This window comes from Dicentrarchus labrax, unplaced genomic scaffold (genome assembly GCF_905237075.1).
Source record: "Dicentrarchus labrax unplaced genomic scaffold, dlabrax2021, whole genome shotgun sequence".
NCBI classification, from domain to species: Eukaryota; Metazoa; Chordata; class Actinopteri; family Moronidae; genus Dicentrarchus; species Dicentrarchus labrax.
Window position 1 is genome coordinate 11,209,063 of NW_026136713.1, and position 23,853 is coordinate 11,232,915.

Consider the following 23,853-nt stretch of genomic DNA (forward strand, 5'->3'; position numbering starts at 1 on the left):
AATAATAATAATAATAATAATAATAATAATATTTAAACCAAAACTATAATATTTTACTATGTATAAAATCCAGTTTCTCAGCTAACTAATTTATAATATTTTGTCTTAATAAAGGTCGTTTTGACTGTAAACTGAAATAAATCTTCTTTTTAAAATCTTTATTTATAAGGACTATGATTTTATTCCTGATGGTATGTTACATAATCTTTCACCAGTTTATGACCTTGATTGAGCCCCATAATTCAAATTAACAAACAGTCCACAGGCAGGGCTGAGAAACTTCCCCAGGGACCCCACAGGCCCCATATCCATTGTGTCTCAGTTCATTTAATTAATTGCATATTTGTTTGGCAATCTCCACCACTAAATCCAAAATATCAGCTCATGATATAATCTTCTGAGGCCCCGTGTCACAATGTACATCGGGCATACTCCAGGTTATTAACCAGTTTATTAAAAACAGGGGGAGCACAATGCTATTTTCCCCCAAAGGCCCAAAATTCATTTAATTTTTCAGGATATTGTTTTAAGCAGACTTCGACTTATTAGCCGTAGACAGCCTGTAATGCTGTATTAAAGTGTATTAAAGACTATTTTAAGTGGATTTTACTTCCCAAAAGTGTGTACACATTCACATCTGCTACATCTACAATTTCACATCTCTTTAATAACGTTAACAGCAACATAAATAAAACTGATCATACAGGAGATAAAACAAGTTTCAATTTATTTTAAATAAAAGACATTTAAAAAAAAATTATTTAACAAATTAAATAATACAGCTGTGTCGTCATTAACCAAATAAATTAATATCCAAGCTCACCAACCTGTGGTGTAAATATAATGTGTAAATATAATGTGTAAATATAATGTCTACGTTCAGGGGGACACATTTAAACTTCGCCTTCTGGTGTCTCGTGCGGTTTGTCCCTCCGGGCTCACTGTCCTCCTTCGTAACTTCCGTTCTCACGCACTTCCGGTTTAGCTTATTCCATCCATGCTCCCGAAACGGTGAATTTTACAACACGAAAGGGAAGAAAAAGACCCAGAAAACCCACCGCGAAAATGTTCAAACTGGAGGGACTCGGACCTAAAATGGATCCGGAGGAGATGAAGAAGAAAATGAGACAAGACGTCATCTCATCTTTACGAAACTTCCTTATTTACGTCGCCCTTCTCAGAGCCAGTGAGTACAGGCAGATGACATTGACGTGCAGATAAATACCAATAATACTGACTCTTTTAACTGTGTTTACTCCACTGGTCTGTAGGACTTTGTTTGGCCACCTCATGCATGTTTATTCTCTAAAGGAAACACCAGTATTCCCAGTTATAGGTTATTGATTTGTTATTTAATGTGATACAGTGTCTCTTAAGAGTGCAAACATCACAGCAACATTAGCCATCTTGTCCTGATCCCAGAGAGGGTAAAAGTATCTTAAAACGCACTATAAACACTCTGAAAGCCCCTGTTTGAGACCTGTAGGGACCTGTAGGGACCTGTTTGAGACCTTTAGGGACCTGTAGGGACCTGTTTGAGACATGCAGGGACCTGTATGAGACCTGTAGGGACCTGTAGGGACCTGTTTGAGACCTGTAGGGACCTGTAGGTACAGGCTGTGCTGCTAAATCTCTCATTATCTAGAATGAATCTGTGTTTTCTGTGTTTACAGCTCCGTATGTGTTAAAGAAGCTGGACAGCATATGAACAGAGCTGGTGTCTTCTGCCGTCATCCACTGAGAGTTTACCGCATCAGAGACACCGAGGACCATCATCAGCAGGCGGCTGGGGCCTTTACAGCAGATCCTGTTGAAGACGACCGTCGTCTGTCCACCACTGCACCTGAGGAAACACCTTGTTCTCATTTATAGTCTGCCTTTTTCTTCTTAAACATCTTGTGATAGTTGTTGAATGCAAAGTTTGATAGTGTGTACACTGTATGCCTGCCATGTGCACACAATAAAGGGGAAACCATGTTTGTTTTGTTTGTTTGTTATTAGATAGGAGGTGCGCTCAGTCCTGCACACATGTTGAAATGGAAACTGTTAAACTTACAGGTTTTACAGTAACACCCTAAACATGTTCACTGCAAGGTTTGTGAGCATTTTTATGAATGAGTTTTAATATAATCATGAAAATAAAACAACAAAGAAAGGAATGGGAAGTGTCTCACTGTCTGTGTTTAATTTTTATAACATCTGAGACTTACACTACAGCCGTCTGTGTTTAACTTCAGAATTGGCCTTTAAATGTGTTTTTACCTGTGTCTTCATTTATTTACAGTGTATGCCTCAGTGCTTAAATATACAGAAAGGTTTTTAATTTGTGTCTTTAATGACGATTTCTTTGAGAAATTATAGTTGACAGGTTTTTCTGTCATTAACTTCAGTGATGGCTGCCGGCAGTCTTTGGTTGTTCTACAAGCTGTGTATTAATTTAAGAGACTGACACAATACAACATATACAATAAAGTCTTAAATTGATTCTGCTACCAGAGTCTAATTAGAGCAATAAAGACCACTGACAATTAAAAATATATTGCAAACAATCAATTATTTGACTTTTAGTGTTTTTTTAAATCAGATTTTAAACTGGTTGACAATTACCTTGAATGATACAATAAATATGACCTCCAGTGTGCAGTAACCATTGTAAGACAACCATTTATTTAATGAGATTTAACAAAGTACGATAAAAGCTGAAGTGAAATTCAACATAGATGCACTCACTCATATCACCACATGGTGGCGCTGTTGTTTTATTCTGAAAGTCGAAGAGACGACAAGTGATAGAGGCGCCGACTCTGGATGCTAAACCGGGCTGCTCGCTCTGAATCAGAAACATTAGGAACTACTACGAGAACTATATATATATATTATATTATATTATATTATATTATATATTCGAGTTGCGGCGGTAGGAGGAGGACCAGCAGTGCAGATATCGAGGCTGTTCTCGGAGACAAAGCTTGAGACCGCGCCGCATCCTTCCGTGTTATTGTTGGACCCGGCCCGCCCATACTCCAGAGCATCTCCAGGAAACCCGGCTACAGACAGACAATACGGTGCTATTATCCATCACAATGGAGGTAGGCTGTGAAATGTCCGGTCAGTCTGACGCCGGTTTCTGCAGATGAGATGTGGATAACGAGAAGCTGTCCCTGAGTAGCTGGACTTTTTTTTTTTTTTTTACAATGACCTTGGTTGTGTTGTTTTATTTCCAGGAGCACGACGGTCGTTAGGAAATAATACCTGTAATACTAAATAACAATAAACTCCACCACCTATTATGGACTTTCCAGGTCATTTCCAGCATATTTTCAAGCAGCTCAACCACCAGCGCCTCCATGCTCAGCTGTGTGACTGTGTGGTGGTGGTTGGATGCCAGAGCTTCCAGGCTCACCGCTCCATCCTGGCAGCATGCAGCTCCCACTTCAGGGCTCTTCTGAGCTCTAATGACAGCGGGGAAGATGTTGGAGCTGGTGGCCCCAGTGTGATGCAGCTGGATCCAGAGGTGGTGACCCCAGAGGCCTTCTCCACCTTGCTGGACATGATTTACACCTCCACCCTCTCTCTTGGGGCCTCCAATGTGATGGATGTACTGTTGGCGGCATCGCACCTGCACCTCAACACTGTGGTCAAAGCCTGCAAGCTCCATTTGTCCAGGAAGAACTTCCCAGCGTCGCCGCCTAAAGGCTGGAGGTCAGTGCAGCAGCAGCAGCTGTGTCCATCTTCCCAGGCAGAGGGATCAGTCACATCTGTCATGGAGGAGGACATCCGCGAGGAGGAAGTGGGAGTGGAGGTTAGTCAGTCTGGTGGGGTTGAAGACGACGGGGTGAGGGGGACAGTCGGTGGCGAGCAGAGCGTGGCACCCTTTTTGAGACACAAGAGAAAGTCACACGAGGACAGGCCCAGTGGCAGAAAGAGGTCCTGCAGGCTGCCTGAGGAAAACTATAAAGAGTGTTCACCTACTGTTACCAGAAGCACCGTCAGTATGGAGGAGGGAGGAGAGGAGCTGCTGAAGACAGCCCACGGGCTCTGGGAGGGCCGAGGTGAGGAAAAAGAGGAGGAGGTGGAGAAGAAATATGAAGCAACCGGGGGCGAGTCGGAGGAGATCCAGCTACCGAGCCAGTCGGACAGCAGCATGGGAGGTATGGGTGTGTGGGAGAAGGGCGGAGATACAGATGGAGACACTGTGGTCAAAGTTAAGGTGGGAGAAGAAGGGGAAGACGATGGAGAGGAGCCGAAGATGGTGGTGATTGAGGTGAAAAAGGAAAATCTGAGCTCATACTCTCCAGATTTGGAAACGGTACCAAACAATTCTCCCCCATCTCCACCACGAGACTGCACAGACAATTTGGATACGCAACTAAATGATGAGAAAATGTCCACAGCCTGTCCAGCAGAGGACGATGTGAGCTCTTTGCAATCTCAGCTGTGCACAGATCTTCAAACCGATGCACAGAGAGAGGCTGGAGACTTGGGCGAGGACTCAGTAGACGGTGAAGGCCTGGACAGCCTATCAGAGCTGGCCTTTTCCTGCTTCCTCAATCCCAGTAGTGACAGTGTAATGGGAGCTCTGGAAGAAGAAGACAGCCTAGCCAGCCTCACTGCTGCTGCCACTGCCGCCGCCGCAGCTGCCAGTGATGCTCCTGTGGCTGCTGGAGACGAGCCGTGTCAAAACTCAGAAGCTCAATCTTCTGATTCCTCCTCACTGGTTTTTCCAGTAACACCCGTCCCCTTGCAGCAGCTTCTCCCAACTCAGGGTCCTGGTTTTAACGACACACTCATCCTCCAGACCACCCAGAACTCTTTAGCAGAGTTCCTGAGGGGCATCAGACCGGGCCTCAGTTTGGAAACCCCCGTAATGCAACCCTCCAGGGGTGGGAAGAGCTCAGGGCCAACAACCTTCCGTCGCATCGCCCCCAAAGTGCCGCCTGGATCAGAAGCCGGCACAGATGGTTCCTCTGCATCGGCTGGGGATTCTGCTGATCGGCCGCTTCTAACCAGAGCTTCGGAGGACGTTCTCTCCAAGTGCAAGAAAGCAGCTGCCGAAGACCACGTGCTGCTGGTGGAAGGGGAGAAGAAATACGCTTGCAAAATCTGCTGTAAGACCTTCATGAACCTGACTGACTGCAAGAAGCACATTCGAGTCCACACGGGAGAAAAGCCCTATCCCTGCCCAAAGTGTGGCAAACGCTTCAGCCAGTCCTCCCATCTGTACAAGCACTCAAAAAACACCTGTTTAAACTGGAAAGATGATCAGTCATTCTCAGATACCCTGCTCTGACCTGCACTCGACTAACAGACATTTGATGATTCAGTTTGAGGCACAATTCTTTGTGAAAATGCCCTCTGTAAAATTCATTATTTATTACCCCATACACTTGATTTTATGTTACATAAAATTCAATTAGCTTATGTAATTGCTGTTTTTTTCAACCATGCTGTGATTTTGTTTCATTATTCCATGAACTGAAACAGATAAATTGTTGCCAAACTTTTGTGAATGCACTGAACATATTCTCAAACCGCTGTGAATAAATGATGCACTTGTTCATTTGTACTGATCTTAAGTCCATTTTGAACATTTCTAAAACACATTACATTTAAACCACGCCTACAGTTTCTTCTTTCATTCTTCAGACAAAACTTTTATTCTTTACACAAAACTGGAGTGTTGTACTGCTCTGTTCCAGTAGACATGGAGCATTTACATCAGAGTAAAGTGCAAACATAATAAGTACAATGCTAACCTTTATAGCAAAAATGATATTTAGAACGAGAGAGATAACCAACCACATATTCCATTTGACACAAACATTAAGGTTTTTCAGTTCAACTGCAATTTTCCAGTTAAAACTTGAGCATGAATGGTGTGTTGTGATAAGAACTAAGGTCAAGGAGTGCTGATAGTCTGCTCATTAGCCTCTTTTTCAAGAACTTCTATAAATCTCTCCGAAATGTCAAAACCTTGCACTGAGCACTTCCTTACTTCTATATTAAAAGTGCAATCCATTATTAACTAACAGGCTCATCAATCAAGTTAACACTCATAGGATGTAAACATGTATCTGAGCATGTCTGAACTACATTAGTATTCTTACTATTCTTCTCATCCTTTCACATTGGAGACCATTACTAGACCAATACACTGTTGTTATCTGTTATCCATGCAGCACCAGAGGAGGCAGTACTGTAGGCACAGCGGCTCACTTCCAGGCACTAGTAGGTGAGTTCACTGGGCATGTCTGTGCCCTGTAGACCTCCCAGCAGGTTTTGAGCTGACAAAGCTGCCATGATGCCTCTTGTGGAATAGGTGGCACTGCCGATGTGCGGCAACACCACTGCACGATAAGAGAGGAGAGGAAATTTAAAAAATGTAAATGTTACAAAGTGGGAAAAAGAAGTTAAAAACATGTCTACGTATTGCTCATCCTGTCTACTCACCGCAGTTTTTTAGTGTAAGAAGGGGGTGGTTTGTTGGGAGTGGCTCAGGTGTTGTGACATCCAGTCCAGCTGCAGCTATCTGCCCACTGCTCAAAGCCTCGTACAGATCCTCCTGGTTCACCACAGCTCCCCTAAAACCAGTAATTCACCACATCTTCATCCTTGTTAATTATAACTGCAAACATAGCTGGTGTCAACAACACATGACAAACCATCTACACCCAAAGCAATGCTTTCCCCTGAACGCACACCCAGGTTTGCGCTGCTTTAGACGTCTACCTGCTTGAGTTGACAAAGACGGCTGTGTTTTTCATCTTGCTGAAGAAGGCCTTGTCACAAAGCCCCTGGGTTTCTGGCGTCAGGGAGCAGGAAACAACTATGAAGTCGCTCTCAGACACAAGTGTGTCCAGGGGAACTGAGGACGATGAATACAAAGGGAAGAGAGGAAACAGATAATCAAATATATGTAGACCTGCAAACCAAATTTTTTATTAGATAGTTTAATAATAATATCAGATTTCCACATCTTCCTTCCTGTCATATCTCACTGTGCTCTTAATTGTTCCCCTTTCTCAGAATTAGTTTCTGTCCTTTTTCTTACCAAACTCTCCATTCACCTCAGCAGCGTGGGCCTTGGCTGTTCTCCCAGAGTACAGCAGCCTCTTCACTCCAAACGGCATGAGTCTCCGTGCAATGGCCATGCCTGAACACAAACACCATCAGTTTTCACCTACACCTTCGGCTACAGGGTCTAGTTGTTTGATACAATAGTAAATAGAAAAGTAAATGAAGCAATAACAGCAAGTCTTACCAATGCGTCCCAGTCCAATGACTCCCACTGTGCTGCCGGACAGGCCATAACCACACAGCCAGAGCGGCTTCCACGAGCTCCAGCCACCACTGAGTGAGAAAGAAAAAGACCACTGTGCGGCTCAATTAAGGCAATTACTGGTACTCGTGGTTAAAGAGTTACAGGAACAGTCACAATCAGAGTAGACGCTGATCTGTGTAAATGTGTAACTTGGTGAGACTGACTTTTTGACCTCCTCCACGCCCTCCGGCAACCTTCGAGCGGTGGCCAGCAGCAGAGCGACAGTCAGTTCTGCCGTGGCATCAGTCAGGACATCTGGAGTGTATCCGACACGTATACCGCTGTAGAAAACAAGCAGTAATATAACATAGAGGCCACGAGACACTTCATACTCCTAGTCGAAGGTTGGCTTTGTTGAGTGTGAGTTAGGGGGGTTGTTGTTGTTGTTTGTTTTTAATGTAACTTACCGTTTTTTGATTTCGTCAAGAGCCAAGTGGTCAAATCCCACTGACAGAGTGCTGATTACTTTCAGGTTGGGCCCTGGAATCAGAAACACAAATCTAAACACTTGTACACTTAAACACACTATTTCTTCCATTTTATATGTTAAAAAGCTGAAACAATTTGTGGATTGGTCGATTTGTTAAGGGACAGAAAATTAATCGGCAACAATTTTTTTCAATTCATAATTTTATACAATTTATTAGACAAGAAATGCAAAATTAGTAATGTGGATTTGTTGCTTTTCTGTTTCATATCATTGTAAATTATAGTGTCTATAAAAAGTATTCACTCCCCCTTGGAAGCTTTCATGTTTTATTGTCTTAAAACCTAAATTATTATTATTATCATTCCCAGTATTGTATATTTATGTAATCAGCACAATGTCCCAGTTCTACCTGCAGCATCCAGGACCTCAGCATCGATCTTATCCGACAGCAGACACAGAAGACCGTGAGCCCCCTGCACACCTTTGAGAAGCTCCTCTCTCGGCACAGGTTCATCCGAGTCCCACAGAGACACCTCACACCTGTTTCCATGGAGACAGAAAGGGACCAAAAGCATGTAATACAGGCACACAGACTGATATACAGGCGGTAATGGTGGATACATGTGTCCCGGCCCCGAGAGAGAGAGAGAGGTCAGTCACACACTGGACTTTAATTTGACTGCAGAGAAGTGTAACAGGACACCAAAGCGAAATTTAATGGCCGTCTTTAACGCACGGCTGAGTGAGACTGGAAGGAGAAGACAAGTGTGCAGGTACACGGTCAACGGTCGGTCTGCAGCTAGGTAACAAACGCTGCGTCGTCAATGTCAAATAGCCGTTAGTTAGCCGTTAGAAAAGACTGCGTACACTCCAGCCGTTGACAGGATCTTCATCCCCTCCGGCGGGATGCGCCTCGTCAGGAACACCTTCATGAGTTTACCGGCCGTCTGCATCCCCCGTTACCCGCCCAAATGAAGTCCTCTTCGGACAGGAGACCGTGTAACTTTGTTGGGTAGTTGTGTGGGAGGGGAGGGGAGGGGAGGATGGACGTCTCTCTACACTTCAAGGTCTGCTCTACTCTCTGTGGGAGAACTACACTTCACAAGCTCCTCCACACATCAGGAAGTACTTCGTTTTATAGCACTGCGCCTGCGCGGAGATGAGCGCCTATATCCCATCGGTTGGGTCGATGTGTGTCTCTAAAGGATCTTTTATTGGCATTTAGATCTAATTAAATATTAAATATACAGTTAACACAGTTCGTCTTGTCATAGTCTTGTTGGTTAGAATATCAGCTGTGTTAATTAATTGTAAAAAAAAAAAAAATTAAGTTAACATGAATTAATCTTTAGTTTATTAACACTTGGCTCTTTGCCTTGCCTTTGCTCGTTTTATTTATTCATTTATTTTTTGGGGAATTTGTGAATCTCCCGAAGCATCTCATCCCAGTAAGGGCATGTTTATGTTTCTCCTCTGGTTCCGCTTCCTGGGATCATGTAAAAAATGAAGGAGCGGACAACGTCGTAACACCGACAAGCGTCAGCTGGAGGACGCATGAGCACTGAGACTAATAATTCACAACGTTGAACACATGCAACAGCATAAAGTGGTGGTGAGTGAATGACTTGCATACAGCATGAAGTAAAAGTACAAAAGTATCTGCAGTAAAACAAACAAAGCACCAAAAAGTACTCATGTTGCAGAATGGTCCATTCAGAGTGATGTATTGGATTATAATTACTGATGTGTTGATGTGTACATTACTTCAAAGGTGGGGCTTATGTTAATAACTTTATACAGACCCACTGCCTGAAATACTGTAGTGGAAGAAGAAGTGCAGTATGTCCCCCCCCACCCTAGTATAGAAGTATAAAGTATAAAGTAGAAATTGAACTACTTAAGAACAGTTTTATATATACTGTCAATGAGTACAATACAAGAGTAAACCACTGGAATAACATTAGCCTATAATAAGTGCATATTAAGCTTTTACACACTAGAAACATGGGTTAATAAATTCTGATGCACTAATAGACTATTAAACTCCTACAACAGCCTTTAATGACTTAATAACTAGATCACCTGACTACAGCTACACCACACCCCTCACACGGTAACATGTCACCAGATATATCCCCGACACTGGTCATTTTGCTGTGTAAGTGGCGCTGATAATATATAATTATTTTTTACTTCTTTGTGGCCCACTGCGGGTAAAACGTATGACGTCACCGTCCGCTCCCTCGCGGTGCCGTCCTCGCGGGCAGCAGCAGCCGCCGCACTGCTGTAAATGGTGAAGTCCTCAGCGTCGAGTACAGCAGCGGAGGGCGGACTGAGGAGCGCTCCGTACTTGAGGAACAAAACAAGAAGCCGTTTTTAAAAAGCAGGAAATTAGACTTCGGGACTTCGTGTGAAAAAGGTGAGAAATAAAACATATATTTATATACATTAATGTCGTGGACACAGTGGTTATCGACAGCTGTTAGCGCCGCTAACAGGTTTGTTTGGGGTTTAGTTGCAGAAACGAACCGAGGTGTTTCTTTTTTTTTTTTTTTAGCGTGTCAGTCAGGATCAAAACACTTCTTTTTTTTATAATTACTCATCTATTGACAATGCCAGGATATAAGTCAGTGTATAATCTGCACGCAACGAGCTGAAGACACATATTTGCTGCCGTATAAAGCAGGCACTATTCATACCCTGATGATGGTCAGCAGTACACAGAGTCGAGAAACCCCTCAAGGCGAGATTTTAGTGCAGACATTAGTCTCATTATGCTCACTTCCGGTTACTGGTATGTCATTTGTTTTATATCCTTATACTTTAGACACGCTAAATCTGCAAGACTGCACTTTATTAACAGTCATTGCAGCCTATATAATAAGCTCAACCACAATACGAGACAGGCTTTATGTCTTTTCTACTAGTTTGTTTTTAATGTGTGTTTTTTTATTATCTGGCACTAAAGGAATGCAGTTGAATTTCTATAAATGGGAACAATGACAATAAATCCGAGCTTAGATGGGAGATATGTGTAATGTTATAGCTTGATATGTATTGTAAAAGCATAATGTGTTTTATTTTCTTTCAACTCAGTTGTGTAAGCCTTTATAGATTAAAATATAGAGGTGAAATATCACATATTGATTGATCCTGTGAATCCAGTTATATCATTGCTGGCCCAATACAACCAGTTACGACTAAACCTCTGACTATATATATATATATATATATATATATATATATATATATATATGTGTGTTATATATATGTATGTATATATCTATGTGTTATATATACATATATATGTATGTGTATATCTATGTGTTATATATACATATATATATGTGTGTGTGTTATATAACCCTACTTTATGTCTGTTGGGTTAAACAATGAAAATCCTGTAAAAAAAACAACAACAAACAACTGGCATCCTCAGACTTTTCTTCAGAAATCACTCATATAAACCCTTTTTATTGGATGTAATCAAACCGTAATATCCATGTGTTATTTCAGATTGAAAATACCAGCGTGTCGCTCCACCCACCGCACACCTTTGGCTGAGGAACTTGCAGAGCCTGTCGGAGCTTGCCAGGAGCAGCAGGTTTAGTGGAGAAATACCTGTAGAGTGCAATGGCTCTGTTGACCCTGCATAGGATCCCATCCATCTCCACGGCTCCAGTGAGTTCAGTAATCCCCGTGCTTTGTAGTACACAGTTGTTGGCATGTTGCGTCATATACACAGACGTAATATTGTTTAACTTTTGCTTAACAAAGAGTTCATTCATGCTGACCCCTACAAGTTTTGCATGAAGAGCAGTTCTTCCTGATTGTGGATATCATCGCTGCATTTGCCAGAATGATAAACAAGCTGTTTTGTTTTTCAGTTGCCAAGGATGTGATTGCATTGATTACTTACTAACTTACCACAGATATAGCATCATCAATGTGATTAAGCTCCTGTTCACATTCATTACAGTGATATCAGAGAGTGATTGGATCACCTTCTGTCTGTCACACTGCTCTCCGACACTGTAGTTCTTTAATGCTAGGGCTGTGCCGGACGTCATGTTATAACACTCAAAGCGTGTTTTGGTTTGCAAATGCAACTTCAAATGTTTGGCGTCATATTTTATGTCATCAACCGAGAAAAAAACATCCTCAATTTGAATGAAGTGATTCATTGGATTAAATGAGTTAGTCTTTTTATAAACCACCTGTCTTTAATGAATGGTGTAGGGAGCAGCCTAATCCAATAAGGGCTTAAATTAATCATGAAATTCAGATACAGAATATGATTGTTGTTTTTTTAGCAATTTAAGTAATTTACTATAATAGTGTTTGAGCCAAAATAGGCTTTTTATTGTGTTTATAAATGTAATTTATGGTGTTATTAGACTGCCTGTTAATACAGGTGCTGCAGTGAAAATGTTGTTTTTTTAAAATCTAAATGCCAAAAAAATATGAATTTAAGCAGAATATTTCATAAGATAAAAACAAGTTGTACATTTAGGAAATAATTACATCTTTTCTCAAAAAATTTAACTTTTGGATTTTACAATACTCAGGGGAGAAAAGTTTGGATCACACAAGTATGAAACAATCCTACGCAGCCGTGGAATCTAATTTTACAAATGGTATGATACTAATAATATTAGTGTAGCCTAATCTTTATCTGCAGCTGTGCAGGATAAATAGACATGCAGCATATGACTGTTGATTTAGAATTTGAATGTTAAGAATGAAGCTTTGAACTGTTCGGTACAGCCCTGTTTAATGCACACATATGAACACTGTACAGTCAGCCACTGTCTTCAATGTTATCTCCTCTCATTCTGTCACTCTGTCATGAAGTTTATTTAACTTTACGTCCAATGCTTAACTTTTCTTCTGGTGTTTGTCATTGCCAGCTAAACCATAAATGACCTGACTGTGGGTCCAAGTCTCATTTTTTCACAGAATCTTATCACTCTACTATCTTAACTTGTGTTTTCTCCCTTTTTTTTTTCTTCTTCAACCCTCATCGTTCCTCTCCTGGCTCCTGCCCACTTCTCCTCTTTAATTTGTTTTTTTTTGTTTTTTTTTTACTCTGTCTGGACTTGTCAGTTGCGTAACAGGTAATGTTACTGTCTCAAGTTTCTTTCTCCGTAAACCCTTGTTACTACTGCTTCTTCTCTCTCCCTTTCTCTCGTTTCTTTCTCCCTCCGCTCTCTTGCATTGTATTTCTTTTTTAATTTCTTATCCTTGTATAATTTCACTGCCAGTATCTTTGTTTTTATCCCGCCCCCCCTCCTAGTGCACGCTTCCCTGTGCTTACACATCACTCTTTGTGTCTGTCTCCTCACATCACTCTTCCACTGCACCTTATCTGTGTTGCACCACATTTCACCCGAGAAATTACTGAACATTTTTTTTTTAGCCTTTTGTGTCCACACTTTTCAGTAGGAAAAACATCACACACACACACACACACACACACACACACACACACACACAGCCTCCAATGCTCCCAGGAAGTTTGTTACAGCGTTTAAACACTTTATCAAGTTTGAAATGTGCCCTTTTGGGAGCATTAGAAATAGTATGATATGTTTTCTCATATTAATTAGTGCAGTTTGTTCTTTGGGGTGTGCATATGTAAACTCTTTTTCACATTTACACACAACCTGCACAACAGAAATGTTACAGCCAAATGTTACAGTGGAATATATAGTACAGTTATAATCATTAAAACAAACACTTCTTGATGAGGCTTGTGGCTTTATTTTATTTTTTAAGGATGAAAGCCTCCAAAGAAGAGGGAGACTTCAGAAAAGGTAGATGTACGCAAGTATTATTGTTCATCTAATTACAATCCTACCAAAAGGATTCCCTGTTAGTAGAGTACAGCAGCGTTATACTAACTGACTTCTATCCCTCTCTAGGGAGAGCTTTGCCCTTGTGAAGGGGGCTGTCCTCCTGCTGGAAGATGGTGACAGGGCAGACATTAATGAGGAGACTTCTCCAGCTCCAGCGTCTCCTGTGAAGGAAGGGAATAGAGGGTCAGACACGCGCAGCAGACAGCTTCATGCCATGGTTGAACTTCTCAGACCAGAAGATACCATCAAGCTGGTGAGGCGTACCTCGTGTTTACATGCATGTCGAAAATCAGATCAGGAAAACCTGACATGTGCTACACAGAAAGAATGTTTGTGAACTTCCATCAACACGTTTAATCACACAGTTATAACATCAGTATGCGATCTCCTTGCATTATGGGTACCTTGTGACATACACAGGATTGGTATTGGTATTGATACTAAAAGTAATGCCTATATTCTATTTAATCTATTCTTGATTCCACTTTAAATACTTTGAATTATTTATTTTTGAAGTTTCTTTACTTATCTGTATACTTATTTCTGTCCTTGTGCTGCTGTAACAACCAATTTCCCCCAATGTGGGATCAATAAAGGATTATTTTATTTTATTAAGTAGATTAGGTATCTGCAACGCTTTGCCCAATCCAGTTTCTTTGTTAATGTCATTATAAAATTCAATATTGCTGCTAACATTCATTCAGTCACGGCAGGTTGCCAGTCTCAGTTTTTAGTGCCACTGCCCCCCTGGGACCATGATACCAAAAATAATTCCAATAAATTCCAATGCAGTGAGGTTCACAGATTTTGGGACATAAAAGATCTCTGGTATTAGATTGTTACTCGGTCACAAGAGAGAATAACTCGGACAGTTCACCTCTAACATTTGAGAGCACTCCGGACTATTGGAGTAATTAACTTCTTCTGTATTGGAACTAACTGTCAGAGAGTAGCTGCATTTGTAGAAATGTTATTGCATTCATCAGAAACTAAAGGCAATAACATCTCACACACTTGAGATTATTATAAGATGTATTGTGCAGATGTAGGGGGACAGTGTGCTGTGGATCAGTAACGTATTCCTGATGCTTTCCAAAGCATTCCACTTAAAGCACGATCTTGAGATAGACCAGTATGTTTTGCAGGCAGCTGCTGGAATAATTTCTGCTCTAAAATACGAAAACATTCTTGATATGGGTAATCCATCACTCGGAACATTTAGTGAGATTTATTTTTTGTGTCAGTTTTGTTATTATTGCGTGGTAATACAGCTGAAATCATGAAAAAAATCAGATATATAAGATAGCAAACAATAAAAATATTAGATTAAATGATTTATTGTTCAGCAGTCAGCTCTTAAAGTCATGGGTTTAAGAGCTTCCCTCGAGAACTTGAACGCACAACTTTATTTTCAGCTATATTACCATGCATTAGTTATATTAAAGAAATAAAAGTGCGATCAACTGCCCAGAAATGTTTTGAAACCAGAGGCTGTGTTAATGGCAGAAAAAGAAATCTATCAATCTAAGCTATAACATGGTAATTGTGAGTTAATGGGCTCAAATGTACAAAAGAACACAACTGTGGTCCTTTAAGTGGACTATAGCCAGTATCTGTGTTTCCCTGCAAACACAACATTTACTTCCTTGATTTGATTTTCCCAGGAAGGCCAGGGGAAAATATTTTGCACTGTGTGTAATGGGACAGGTTTATTTGGTTTAATGGGTAACTTCAGACTTCAGAGGAAACTGCAACATGTAAAGAACATTAACTTGGCCTCACTCCTCATGCCCTTCTCCTTTCTGTCTCTCACATCCTCTTGTCCCCCTGCCGCTCTCTTCCTCTGCGCTCTCGTCATGCAGGCGGTGCAGTTGGAGTCAGTCAGCCCGACCAGAGTCAGGTATCTGATCGTTGTCTCCACCCTCGGCAACAAACAAGAGAGCATCCTGCTGGGCATGGATTTCCCCAACTCAGACAGGTGTGTGTAACCAAGATGCTGGTGTACAATGACACAAAGAGCGCACAAGATAAGATTTCCATTCAGTTAGTAATTTCTGGTTTAGCTTTGACAAGTTAAACTTCCTTCCTTGTCTTATGTCTCTGTGTCCTCCCTGCTTCTTTGCAGTGATCAGTGCACAATCGGCCTGGTTCTGCCAGTATGGAGCGACACACAGGTGTACCTGGACGGAGATGGGTGAGAAATATTTAAAAGAGGGTTTGAGGGTTTTGTAAAAGCACAAGCAAGGAGTTTATTAGACTGCAGCACAGACGGTGAGGCCTGATGTCTGGGATTCTGGCCAGAGATAATATGAATGAGTAATGTCTCTATTTTTGGAGCAGTATCATTCTCCATAAATTACAATTGCTCCTATCACTCAGTCAGACACTTACATAAGCAAGGAGATCATGTGTTTTTGCAGTGAAATGAAAGGAAAGTAGGGTTGGCTTCTTTCTGTGTGAGTATGAAAAGGTCAGTAAGAGTTTAGCTGCTGAAAGCTCTGGTAAATACACTTCCTGGTTGCACTGCGGTGCATCAAAAACCCCAAATGACCACTCGAGCTCACTTTTACTGTTAATCTGAATGAACACAGGATTGTTAGCAACCGGCTGTAATTTGATTAAATGGTTGAGGCTGCGGCTTGTGGTTACTCATTACAGTGTTTGTTAAAAATGTGGCAATCTATGCTCAGAGGAGGATGTAGAGAAGGGCACTATGAAACTGAGACTTAGCAGCTCTAAGAAACCGTCGGGCTAACACGGTGTGGCGGCTCGTCTGTCGACTGCTGTGTTTGAACTAATCTGCTGTCACGTGCCAAGTGTCATACGAGACGCTTCGATTGGCTGCCGTGTCAAACCAGCATGTTCACCCTCATCACACCTCCAACTGTGCTAATTTCTCTCTCTCTCTCTCTCTCTGTCCTCACATTTTCATTCCTCCCTTCCGTCACAAGAACCATCACTAATTTACACTGAATAATCTCTCTGTCTGTCCAGCGATCAGTATTAGTTCCTCATTCCTCTCTTTCTTCTCTTTATCTTCCCCTGACTTAATTATTGTAGCTTATATTTCTGTCTTTTTTTCCGCAGTGGTTTTAGCGTGACGTCAGCTGAAGAGACCAGAATTTTTAAGCCTGTTTCCATGCAGACCATGTGGTGAGTGAAAGAGCTGCCACCCATGTGTTAATGTTAAAACATTAATGGCACCCAGCATATCACTTCCTAAATTGCCTCATCAACGACTGCATGACTTTCCGTCTCTCTAAATCTTGAGACTGCTATTAACTTCCGTAGCCTCTCTTATAGACTTTTACTGTCCTCAAATATACGCCATCTTCTGTCCTCCCCCTCCCCACTGCTGTAAGGTCAGTGCTGCAGGTGCTGCACGGCTGCTGTGAACGGGCAGTCAAGGCAGTGGTGATCCCAGGCAATGGCCTTGAGTGGGCCCAGCACTACCACCAGCACGTCGAGTCAGACCGCTTCTGCCTCAACGAGTGGGAGGCCATGAACGACCTGGAGTCGGTTCGCAGAGACGGTGATGGACAGACGTAAGAACAAGTACCTCGAAACTGTAGTTAGGTTTAGTACTTGAGTGAATGTGTGTAGCTAAAAATTTAAGTTTCACTTTTTCTTCGCATGGGAAGCTCGGCAGACAGAGTTTCCAACGAGGGACTGATAAAAGAGCACCTGAGAGACATCATGAGGACTGAAGACCTCGATAACCTTACGTCTAAAATGGTAACACATGTGGGCAGATGTGAAGAGGAAGTTGGCTTACATGAAGTCAGAGAACTACTAGAGTGAAGAACGTATCCCTATATAAGTAGATCTTTCCTTTGCTACTTTAGGTGCACTCTGCCCTGGAGACCAGAATAGGCTTTGACATGAGACCTTATAAGGAGTACATTGACAACGAAATCCTGGTCACCATGGCGCAGATGGACAAACCCTCCAAAATATTTGACTACCTTTACCTGGTGAGTGATTGCTCGGCTACAAAGAGAAAAAGACAAAAACAGTAAGTAAGCTTCATTTTACCACCGTCGTGAGAAGTCTTTCTCATGCTTCGGTCAGTACACTGACGGAAGTGTGCTTTCACCAGGATGTTGTCATGTGACTATAACTTCCCCTTTGTGGGAGATCTGTGTTGACAGTGATAGGGAAGGCGACTCTGCAGTCCCTTTCCTTTTTGTCCTCTGTGACCTCGACTGAACCTCTCTTTCGTTATCTGGTTTCAGGGCTCCGAGTGGAACGCAGCTAACTTTGAGGAGCTGCAGAAAAACAAGTCAGTGTGTTCACCTGCAACATTTCCCATAGCTCTGTGTATTGTTGTTGCCCATTTCTGTTTCCCATTGTCTCATGACACGGGTAATACTCAATTGTTTGCTGTGTTTTGCTGAGTCACCGCAGTGTCTCTAAGGTTGTGTCTGTTTGCTTTTCAGTGTGGGCTATATTCTGAATGTAACGAGGGAGATTGACAACTTCTTCCCAGAGTCCTTCAACTATATGAACATCAGAGTGTACGATGTGGAGGCCACCGACCTGCTCCCTCACTGGACAGACACATACAACTTCATCAACACTGCAAGGTAGTCCTGCAACCCTGAACACATCAGAAGACACTTAAAAGCCAAACTTTTGAAGAAGCACACATTTAGATTTGTTCAGTTTCTATATGTAAATATAAGGCTGGACCCAAAGACGGTTAACTTGGCACAGAGACTGGAACAACAGGGAAACAGCTAGCCTGGCTCTGCCCAATCGTAACACAATCTGCCTGCCGGCACCTGTAAAGCACACTAATTGCTGGACTATTTCTTGGCTCTCAGCAGTTGCCAGGCAACCAGCCGAGCCAGGAAGTTACTGTTACTGTAAAGTACATTTTTATTCATATAGCCCAAAATCACAGATCGCAATCTACCTCAGGGAAAACTCACTCAAAAAAACCTGTAATAGGAACAAATTGAAGATTATTACATTATAAACACATTTTGATGAAACAATTTCTGATACATGAAGTTAATTCGTTTTTGAGAGGCTTTTAGGCAAAACAAATTTTTACTTGCAAGCTGTTTCCTCCCATTTCCAGTCTTTCTGCTAATCTAAGGTAATTTAGCTTCTGACTTTAGTTTCATATTTAGTGTACACACAAGGGTTACATCAGTCTTCTCATCCAACTCGGTGGCAGAAAGTTCAGGAGTGTTTTTTCTCAAAATGTTTCAAACTATTCCTTTACATCATGTTAGCTTTGCCTCAGTCAGGTCACTGGGAAATGTCTTGACAGCAGTGTTGCAAAGAGAATAACACAAAAAGAGCGCTTCTGTAGTTTTCAGTTGTTGTAGCAGGATGTCTAGTCACTTCCACTGTTTGTCAGGGAAAGTCCTTGAACCACTGAGGGAGCTTCTCTTGATCTCTGTGTATCGCAGGAAGAGCGGACAGGCGGTGTTGGTGCACTGTAAGATGGGCGTTTCTCGCTCTGGGTCCACGGTGATTGCCTACGCCATGAAGCAGCAGCACTGGTCACTGGACGTGGCATTGGCCTACGTTAGGGATCGCCGCTCCATCGTCAAGCCCAACGAGGGCTTCATGAAGCAGCTCCAGACCTACAACGGCATCCTCAACGCAAGGTCAGGCATTGCTGACGTGAAAATTAGAATTATTATTATTATTAAAAGACAATGTCTATCTTAAGAAAATATCAACCATTCTCGAGTTATTTTTTAGATATTGATTTGTGGGCTCCTGAAGATTGTGCTTTATGTTCCTCTGTCACTCCAGCCAGCAGCGTCACAGCGCACTCTGGAGGCGAAAGTCTAGAGAACAAAGACAAAAGTCAGTACGCAAGGAGGAAGGAGGGGAGGAAGGAAAGCCAGAGGAGGAAGAGGAGTACGATGAGGGACTCGATGAGGGACTCGATGAGGGACTTGATGATGAAGATGACGATGTGGATAGTCCGGATGAAAAAGATTATTCAGAGGAAGAAACAGAGGTAATTAGTTACATCAGTTATATGTTCTTAGCATTTTAAATCTTGCAGATTTTAAATCTTCAATCCTTTTATCTTTCCAAACAAAGCAGGTGTTTGAAGGGCACAACCCTCAGCCTGATACCAACCAGAAACCCGGGCAGACAGAGCCCACAGGAGTCAGCCCTGTTATAACAGTGAATGAACCAGACAAGGTGAGCAGTACATCTGAAGCTGTTTATCTTCACGTATGTCTTCATGTGCAGCTCTCCTTCCTTCGCTAAACATTTGGAGTTTTTGTTTTTTTCTTTCTCTCTCAAGGTCGCTCCGAGTGTTAATCGCAGTGGCAGAATGAACCTCTTCTCCCTCATGCAGTCCATTAGCGAACTAGATGATGTGGATAAAGGACAGGTACGTGATGCTGAGTGGCAGTCTCTCTTTCTCTTCATAGTTTAGCTGTTGCACAAACAAATGGCTGATTTGTAAGTTGTGGAAATGTGGAGGAGCCTGATGTTTAAATGAACTCAGGAAAGAGTCATTAGATACTTGGACCGCTGTAATTACTGCTGATATTTCGACAAGCATATCAGTTTAGTTAAAGTGAAAAAGTTTTTATCAATAATGCCGGAAATGGTGTTTTATTTTAATGATTTAATGTTAAAAAACAGTCAAAATGCGACGCTCACTAAATGTGGCCGCTCTATAAGCTACTCTTCCACATCTTTGTTCTTTCTAAAGATTCCTGGCAGTCCGAGGCGGAGACGTAGTCACGGGCGAAGGGGTCTGATCCACCAGAGAGCATATGTGGATGTTTCACCTGAACCTCGAAGCCTGCCGGACGCCGGTCAAAGCAAAACCTAAAGAGATCAAAAAAGATGGAAGAGCAGGGAGTTACAGGAGGGAGAGTGACCTATAAAGGAGGCAGAGAGGAAGTTCTGAAGGAGACAACACCTGAAGGAAAGTGTGCTCCGGTAACATGCCAAGGTTTTTTTATACACTGATACGCTCTGGCTTTATATTTTAGATTATTTAAATGATGAAAGTTTTAAAGGTCTTTCTCTATCACATTATTATTATTATAACTGATGGTTCAAAGTTAAAAAGGATCTTGCTGCAGTATTGCTATACCAGTGTAAGCCAGAATATCTGATGGTTAAAGTGATTTTCAGTGTATATTGTTGTATTATCATGTTTATTTTCAGTGTTTTTAGAAACATATCTTGCCACATATACGGTCTCTCCCTCCATGTAGCGATCTGCCCTTCTTCATTTATCTGGCACCACTCCAGACTTCATATCTATGCAATTACTGTTCTTTTATGAGGCTGTATGCTGCCAATCCAAGGTAGACGGTTTAAAAATGTGTGGAATATTCTCTCATCAGAAGACGTTAACGTTGTTCACTGAGTGGAGGATTTCACTGTATCCAAGCTGTGCATTATGGACCAAGTCAGGGCCAGTTCTATGGCACAAACCTGTCTGCCAAACAATTTATTCCAGTGTGCCAATGAATATATTTAACTGCAAATCTATGTCAGTATGTTAAGAAACAATGTCACCCCTTTTATTTTTATTCCCTCTATTTAAACACCGGGACTTTATGAGTGCCTTCAACCTGAGAATGAAATATGAACTCTGACTGGTGTTTTTAATGTTTTTACTATGAAGTGATGGCTGCATATCGTATCTATCTTTGCTGTTTCTCACTTGGTTTGATTGCAGTATAAATGTGACTTCCCAAGGTTTTTGCATGTATGCGTAATGCATATATAGCAGCACATAACTGCTGATGACCTGGGTGCATGCGTTTTTCTACCAACATGTGAGAGCAAATTGTTCAGGGTTTTCTCATGTATTTATATTGACACTTAATGGGTCGAGATACATTATTCAGTATACTGTTTTCAGACTTCTGGTCACTAGATGCTGATGTGAAATATTCTTATTTCATGCTGGTGTTACTTTTGATCCAGTGAACCCCCAGCTAAAGCTTACCCCGTTAAACCCGCATGCTCACCGTTAAAAAAACATGCACTTTATAATCCCACAACACACACTGTTCCCACAGCCTGAGCCAACGTCACACTGTATTCTGAGTAAAGAATTGAATACTCTTGTCTCTATGCCTTGTTGTGTTAAGCTCACCACTGTCTGCACCTCTCTCGTTTACAACAAGCCCTGTGAGTGACAAATAAAATGATGATACTCTTACCACCAACCCCTTTGTTTCTTGATTAAATAATACACCAGGGAAGAACTGAGTCTGTTCAGAAACATTTTATCCACAAGAGACAAAGCACAGGGACAAGCAACCTTACTCTCATCACTCATTTTGATTCTCTTTATATCGTCCTTCACTGTAGCGCTCGTCATCTTGATATCGGTACAGTCATAATTAAAAAAGAGCCGAGAGGAAGGGATACACAGGATGTTTTTTGCAAAACAACAGATGTAATAAGATGACAGATAAATTCAGGTATCGATGTATTTCCTTCTGGGTTCACTGAGAATGACTCCTCCCTCTTTCATTGCTGCCCTGAAAGACTGAACCTGTGAATGAGAGAGATAAATATGAAGCAGGTGACGCCTTAAAGGGGGAAAAGGACACAATTCCAACAGCAGATGTAGCTGGTTGTACTCACAGCATCAGAGCGGTATGTCCAGGGAATCTCCCTGTACACCATCCTGGTGATGCCGGCCTGCTGGCATCGCTGTGCCAGCACCTCGCCCACAGCCTGACACGCTGCCACACAGTTTGTGGAAGGCAGCTCCCTCTTCAGTGCCCACTCTTTGGTCGAACAGGTAAGCACCGGGTTAGGTGAGCTGCTGGAGAACACCTTAGCTGTCACATGGTGCTGGGAGCGAGAAAACTCCAACCTGCAAGGATGAAACAGAAGTGAGAGAGGTCCGAGGAATTCAGATCTGCAGGATTAAAGAAGAAGAGGATCCCCTATAGGATTTTGTCTATAGGGGACTTAGATAAGGTTGTATCTATGCATGCATGATCACAGTTTACTACAGGCTAGGGAAGAGCAACACAACATGTTCATTTAAAAAGAAAAGTGATAGTGATTCACCATTTTAGTGCCCAGGTTTACACAACATCAGCTTTCTAACTAAACAGATTCCCCAAACGCAGATGAATCTGATGGACGTCAAACTGGGAGATTTAACACACTCAGCTACTATGATGCACCCAAATCTGACAGGAGAGAAACTGTTGTTGACACACACACACACACACACACACACACACACACACACACACACACACACAGACAGAGACAGACAGAGACAGACAGACAGACAGACAGACAGACCTGTGGTAGAAATGGCGGTGGGGCCAGGTCGTTTTCCAGCCCCGGTCCTTCACAGCCAGGGCCATCTGCTCCAGGTTCCGGGGGTTTCTGTTCACAAAGGTCGGGTTCACGTCTTCATTTTCATCTGCGCTGGGCTCCGGCTGAGAGGCTCCCTGACTCAGACACCGAGCTAACACAGACAACAGTTTTTAAATAACAATAAAGATAGTGTGTGTGGATATTTGAGTTAAACTAACAATATAATAATAATGATACTAACAATAAATACCCCTGAACTGCTCACACACTATGATACAGAAATAAAGGACTGCACTCAACGTACCTGTCTGGGTGACCGGACGACATCGGTGAATTTGACCTACCAGCCGCCGTACACTGCGAGTGAGTTCACTCAAAGCCATCTCCTCCTCCTCGACTGTGTTCACCTCATCAATCAAAGTCAATGTGCCTGGTAACGCGGTGTGTCCCTAACAACCATGGAAACTGGCTCTTTTACTCTCGTAGAAAAGAAACTACCGCGACATGGGAGGTGATACAACGTTATATACCGTCAGTGCATGGGAACCGCCATCTTTGACATTCGGACAACATCCGGTTCGCCAGGTGCTACTTTAGAAGCGGCACTGACGGAAACACCAGCGAGGACGCAGTTCCGTTTACGTGTGTGCACATTTCTGTCCATACAGTATCTTTCATTGGTAGTAAGTAGATTAAAAGAGTAATTTAGTACAATTCTGAGGTACTTGTACTTCCAGTTTAAACTTTTTTACTCCACACCACAGATATCTGACAGCTACAGTAACTAGTTAGTTAGTTAGTTTGTAGATTAGAATAGTTTTAAAACTTTTGGAGGCATTATTAAAAATGTACCTATATACTTTATGGTAGGGTAGTTAAATAAGTTCCATCTATGTCACCTACATTAAAATGCATTTTACATGTTAATGAATCAATAATAATCA

At 42.0% G+C, this 23,853-nt stretch overlaps 5 protein-coding genes across 6 annotated transcripts; 3 read left to right on the forward strand and 2 right to left on the reverse strand.

The window, feature by feature from the left end:
- The first annotated feature begins 953 nt into the window (after positions 1-953).
- On the forward strand, positions 954-1,977 carry tomm5 (translocase of outer mitochondrial membrane 5 homolog (yeast)). The gene is made up of 2 exons (XM_051419652.1): positions 954-1,186; positions 1,674-1,977. Exons 1-2 carry the CDS (start codon positions 1,066-1,068, stop codon positions 1,706-1,708), a joined length of 156 nt encoding a protein of 51 aa, XP_051275612.1. The 5' UTR covers positions 954-1,065; the 3' UTR covers positions 1,709-1,977.
- A 148-nt stretch (positions 1,978-2,125) lies between these two features.
- On the forward strand, positions 2,126-5,571 carry LOC127374397 (zinc finger and BTB domain-containing protein 5-like). Its single transcript, XM_051419627.1, has one exon. The coding sequence runs from the start codon at positions 3,290-3,292 to the stop codon at positions 5,288-5,290; it is 2,001 nt and encodes a 666-aa protein (XP_051275587.1). The 5' UTR covers positions 2,126-3,289; the 3' UTR covers positions 5,291-5,571.
- Positions 5,572-5,608: 37 nt separating this feature from the next.
- Positions 5,609-8,882, reverse strand: grhpra (glyoxylate reductase/hydroxypyruvate reductase a). The gene is made up of 9 exons (XM_051419640.1): positions 8,619-8,882; positions 8,161-8,291; positions 7,729-7,801; positions 7,486-7,602; positions 7,262-7,350; positions 7,052-7,153; positions 6,730-6,865; positions 6,451-6,581; positions 5,609-6,347 (listed from the first exon to the last, which is right to left on the reverse strand). The coding sequence occupies exons 1-9, from the start codon at positions 8,702-8,704 to the stop codon at positions 6,226-6,228; spliced, it is 987 nt and encodes a 328-aa protein (XP_051275600.1). The 5' UTR covers positions 8,705-8,882; the 3' UTR covers positions 5,609-6,225.
- A 214-nt stretch (positions 8,883-9,096) lies between these two features.
- Positions 9,097-21,789, forward strand: si:ch211-203d1.3 (protein phosphatase Slingshot homolog 3). Of its 2 annotated transcripts, none has more exons than XM_051419629.1 (17): positions 9,097-10,170; positions 11,268-11,432; positions 13,530-13,567; positions 13,676-13,862; positions 15,472-15,587; positions 15,735-15,803; positions 16,697-16,762; positions 16,972-17,154; positions 17,251-17,344; positions 17,455-17,583; positions 17,845-17,891; positions 18,049-18,195; positions 19,033-19,233; positions 19,385-19,595; positions 19,685-19,786; positions 19,893-19,982; positions 20,310-21,789. In XM_051419629.1, the coding sequence occupies exons 2-17, from the start codon at positions 11,385-11,387 to the stop codon at positions 20,430-20,432; spliced, it is 1,851 nt and encodes a 616-aa protein (XP_051275589.1). In that variant the 5' UTR covers positions 9,097-10,170; positions 11,268-11,384; the 3' UTR covers positions 20,433-21,789. The 2 variants fall into 2 exon arrangements, with proteins under 2 accessions (XP_051275589.1, XP_051275588.1); XM_051419628.1 differs by having other exon boundaries at positions 9,102-10,170; positions 19,682-19,786.
- A 44-nt stretch (positions 21,790-21,833) lies between these two features.
- Positions 21,834-23,492, reverse strand: mrpl18 (mitochondrial ribosomal protein L18). The gene is made up of 4 exons (XM_051419651.1): positions 23,214-23,492; positions 22,892-23,060; positions 22,214-22,448; positions 21,834-22,121 (listed from the first exon to the last, which is right to left on the reverse strand). The coding sequence occupies exons 1-4, from the start codon at positions 23,290-23,292 to the stop codon at positions 22,044-22,046; spliced, it is 561 nt and encodes a 186-aa protein (XP_051275611.1). The 5' UTR covers positions 23,293-23,492; the 3' UTR covers positions 21,834-22,043.
- Between the last annotated feature and the right edge of the window lie 361 nt (positions 23,493-23,853).

What these genes read in the sequence shown, in the direction of transcription:
- mrpl18 (XM_051419651.1), bottom strand. Translation starts at nt 23,292, where the DNA reads ATGGCTTTGAGTGAACTCACTCGCAGTGTACGGCGGCTGGTAGGTCAA. An exon ending in CACCGCCATTTCTACCACAG is followed by an intron (nt 22,449 to 22,891) that starts GTCTGTCTGTCT and finishes TCATCCTTGCAG; the next exon opens with GTTGGAGTTTTCTCGCTCCC. An exon ending in GGACATACCGCTCTGATGCT is followed by an intron (nt 22,122 to 22,213) that starts GTGAGTACAACC and finishes TCTCATTCACAG; the next exon opens with GTTCAGTCTTTCAGGGCAGC.
- si:ch211-203d1.3 (XM_051419628.1), top strand. Translation starts at nt 11,385, where the DNA reads ATGGCTCTGTTGACCCTGCATAGGATCCCATCCATCTCCACGGCTCCA. An exon ending in AGAGGGAGACTTCAGAAAAG is followed by an intron (nt 13,568 to 13,675) that starts GTAGATGTACGC and finishes ATCCCTCTCTAG; the next exon opens with GGAGAGCTTTGCCCTTGTGA. An exon ending in AACGGCATCCTCAACGCAAG is followed by an intron (nt 19,234 to 19,384) that starts GTCAGGCATTGC and finishes CTGTCACTCCAG; the next exon opens with CCAGCAGCGTCACAGCGCAC.
- grhpra (XM_051419640.1), bottom strand. Translation starts at nt 8,704, where the DNA reads ATGCAGACGGCCGGTAAACTCATGAAGGTGTTCCTGACGAGGCGCATC. An exon ending in CATTGGACTGGGACGCATTG is followed by an intron (nt 7,154 to 7,261) that starts GTAAGACTTGCT and finishes GTTTGTGTTCAG; the next exon opens with GCATGGCCATTGCACGGAGA. An exon ending in GTCTTTGTCAACTCAAGCAG is followed by an intron (nt 6,582 to 6,729) that starts GTAGACGTCTAA and finishes TACTGGTTTTAG; the next exon opens with GGGAGCTGTGGTGAACCAGG.
- tomm5 (XM_051419652.1), top strand. Translation starts at nt 1,066, where the DNA reads ATGTTCAAACTGGAGGGACTCGGACCTAAAATGGATCCGGAGGAGATG. An exon ending in CGTCGCCCTTCTCAGAGCCA is followed by an intron (nt 1,187 to 1,673) that starts GTGAGTACAGGC and finishes CTGTGTTTACAG; the next exon opens with CTCCGTATGTGTTAAAGAAG.
- LOC127374397 (XM_051419627.1), top strand. Translation starts at nt 3,290, where the DNA reads ATGGACTTTCCAGGTCATTTCCAGCATATTTTCAAGCAGCTCAACCAC.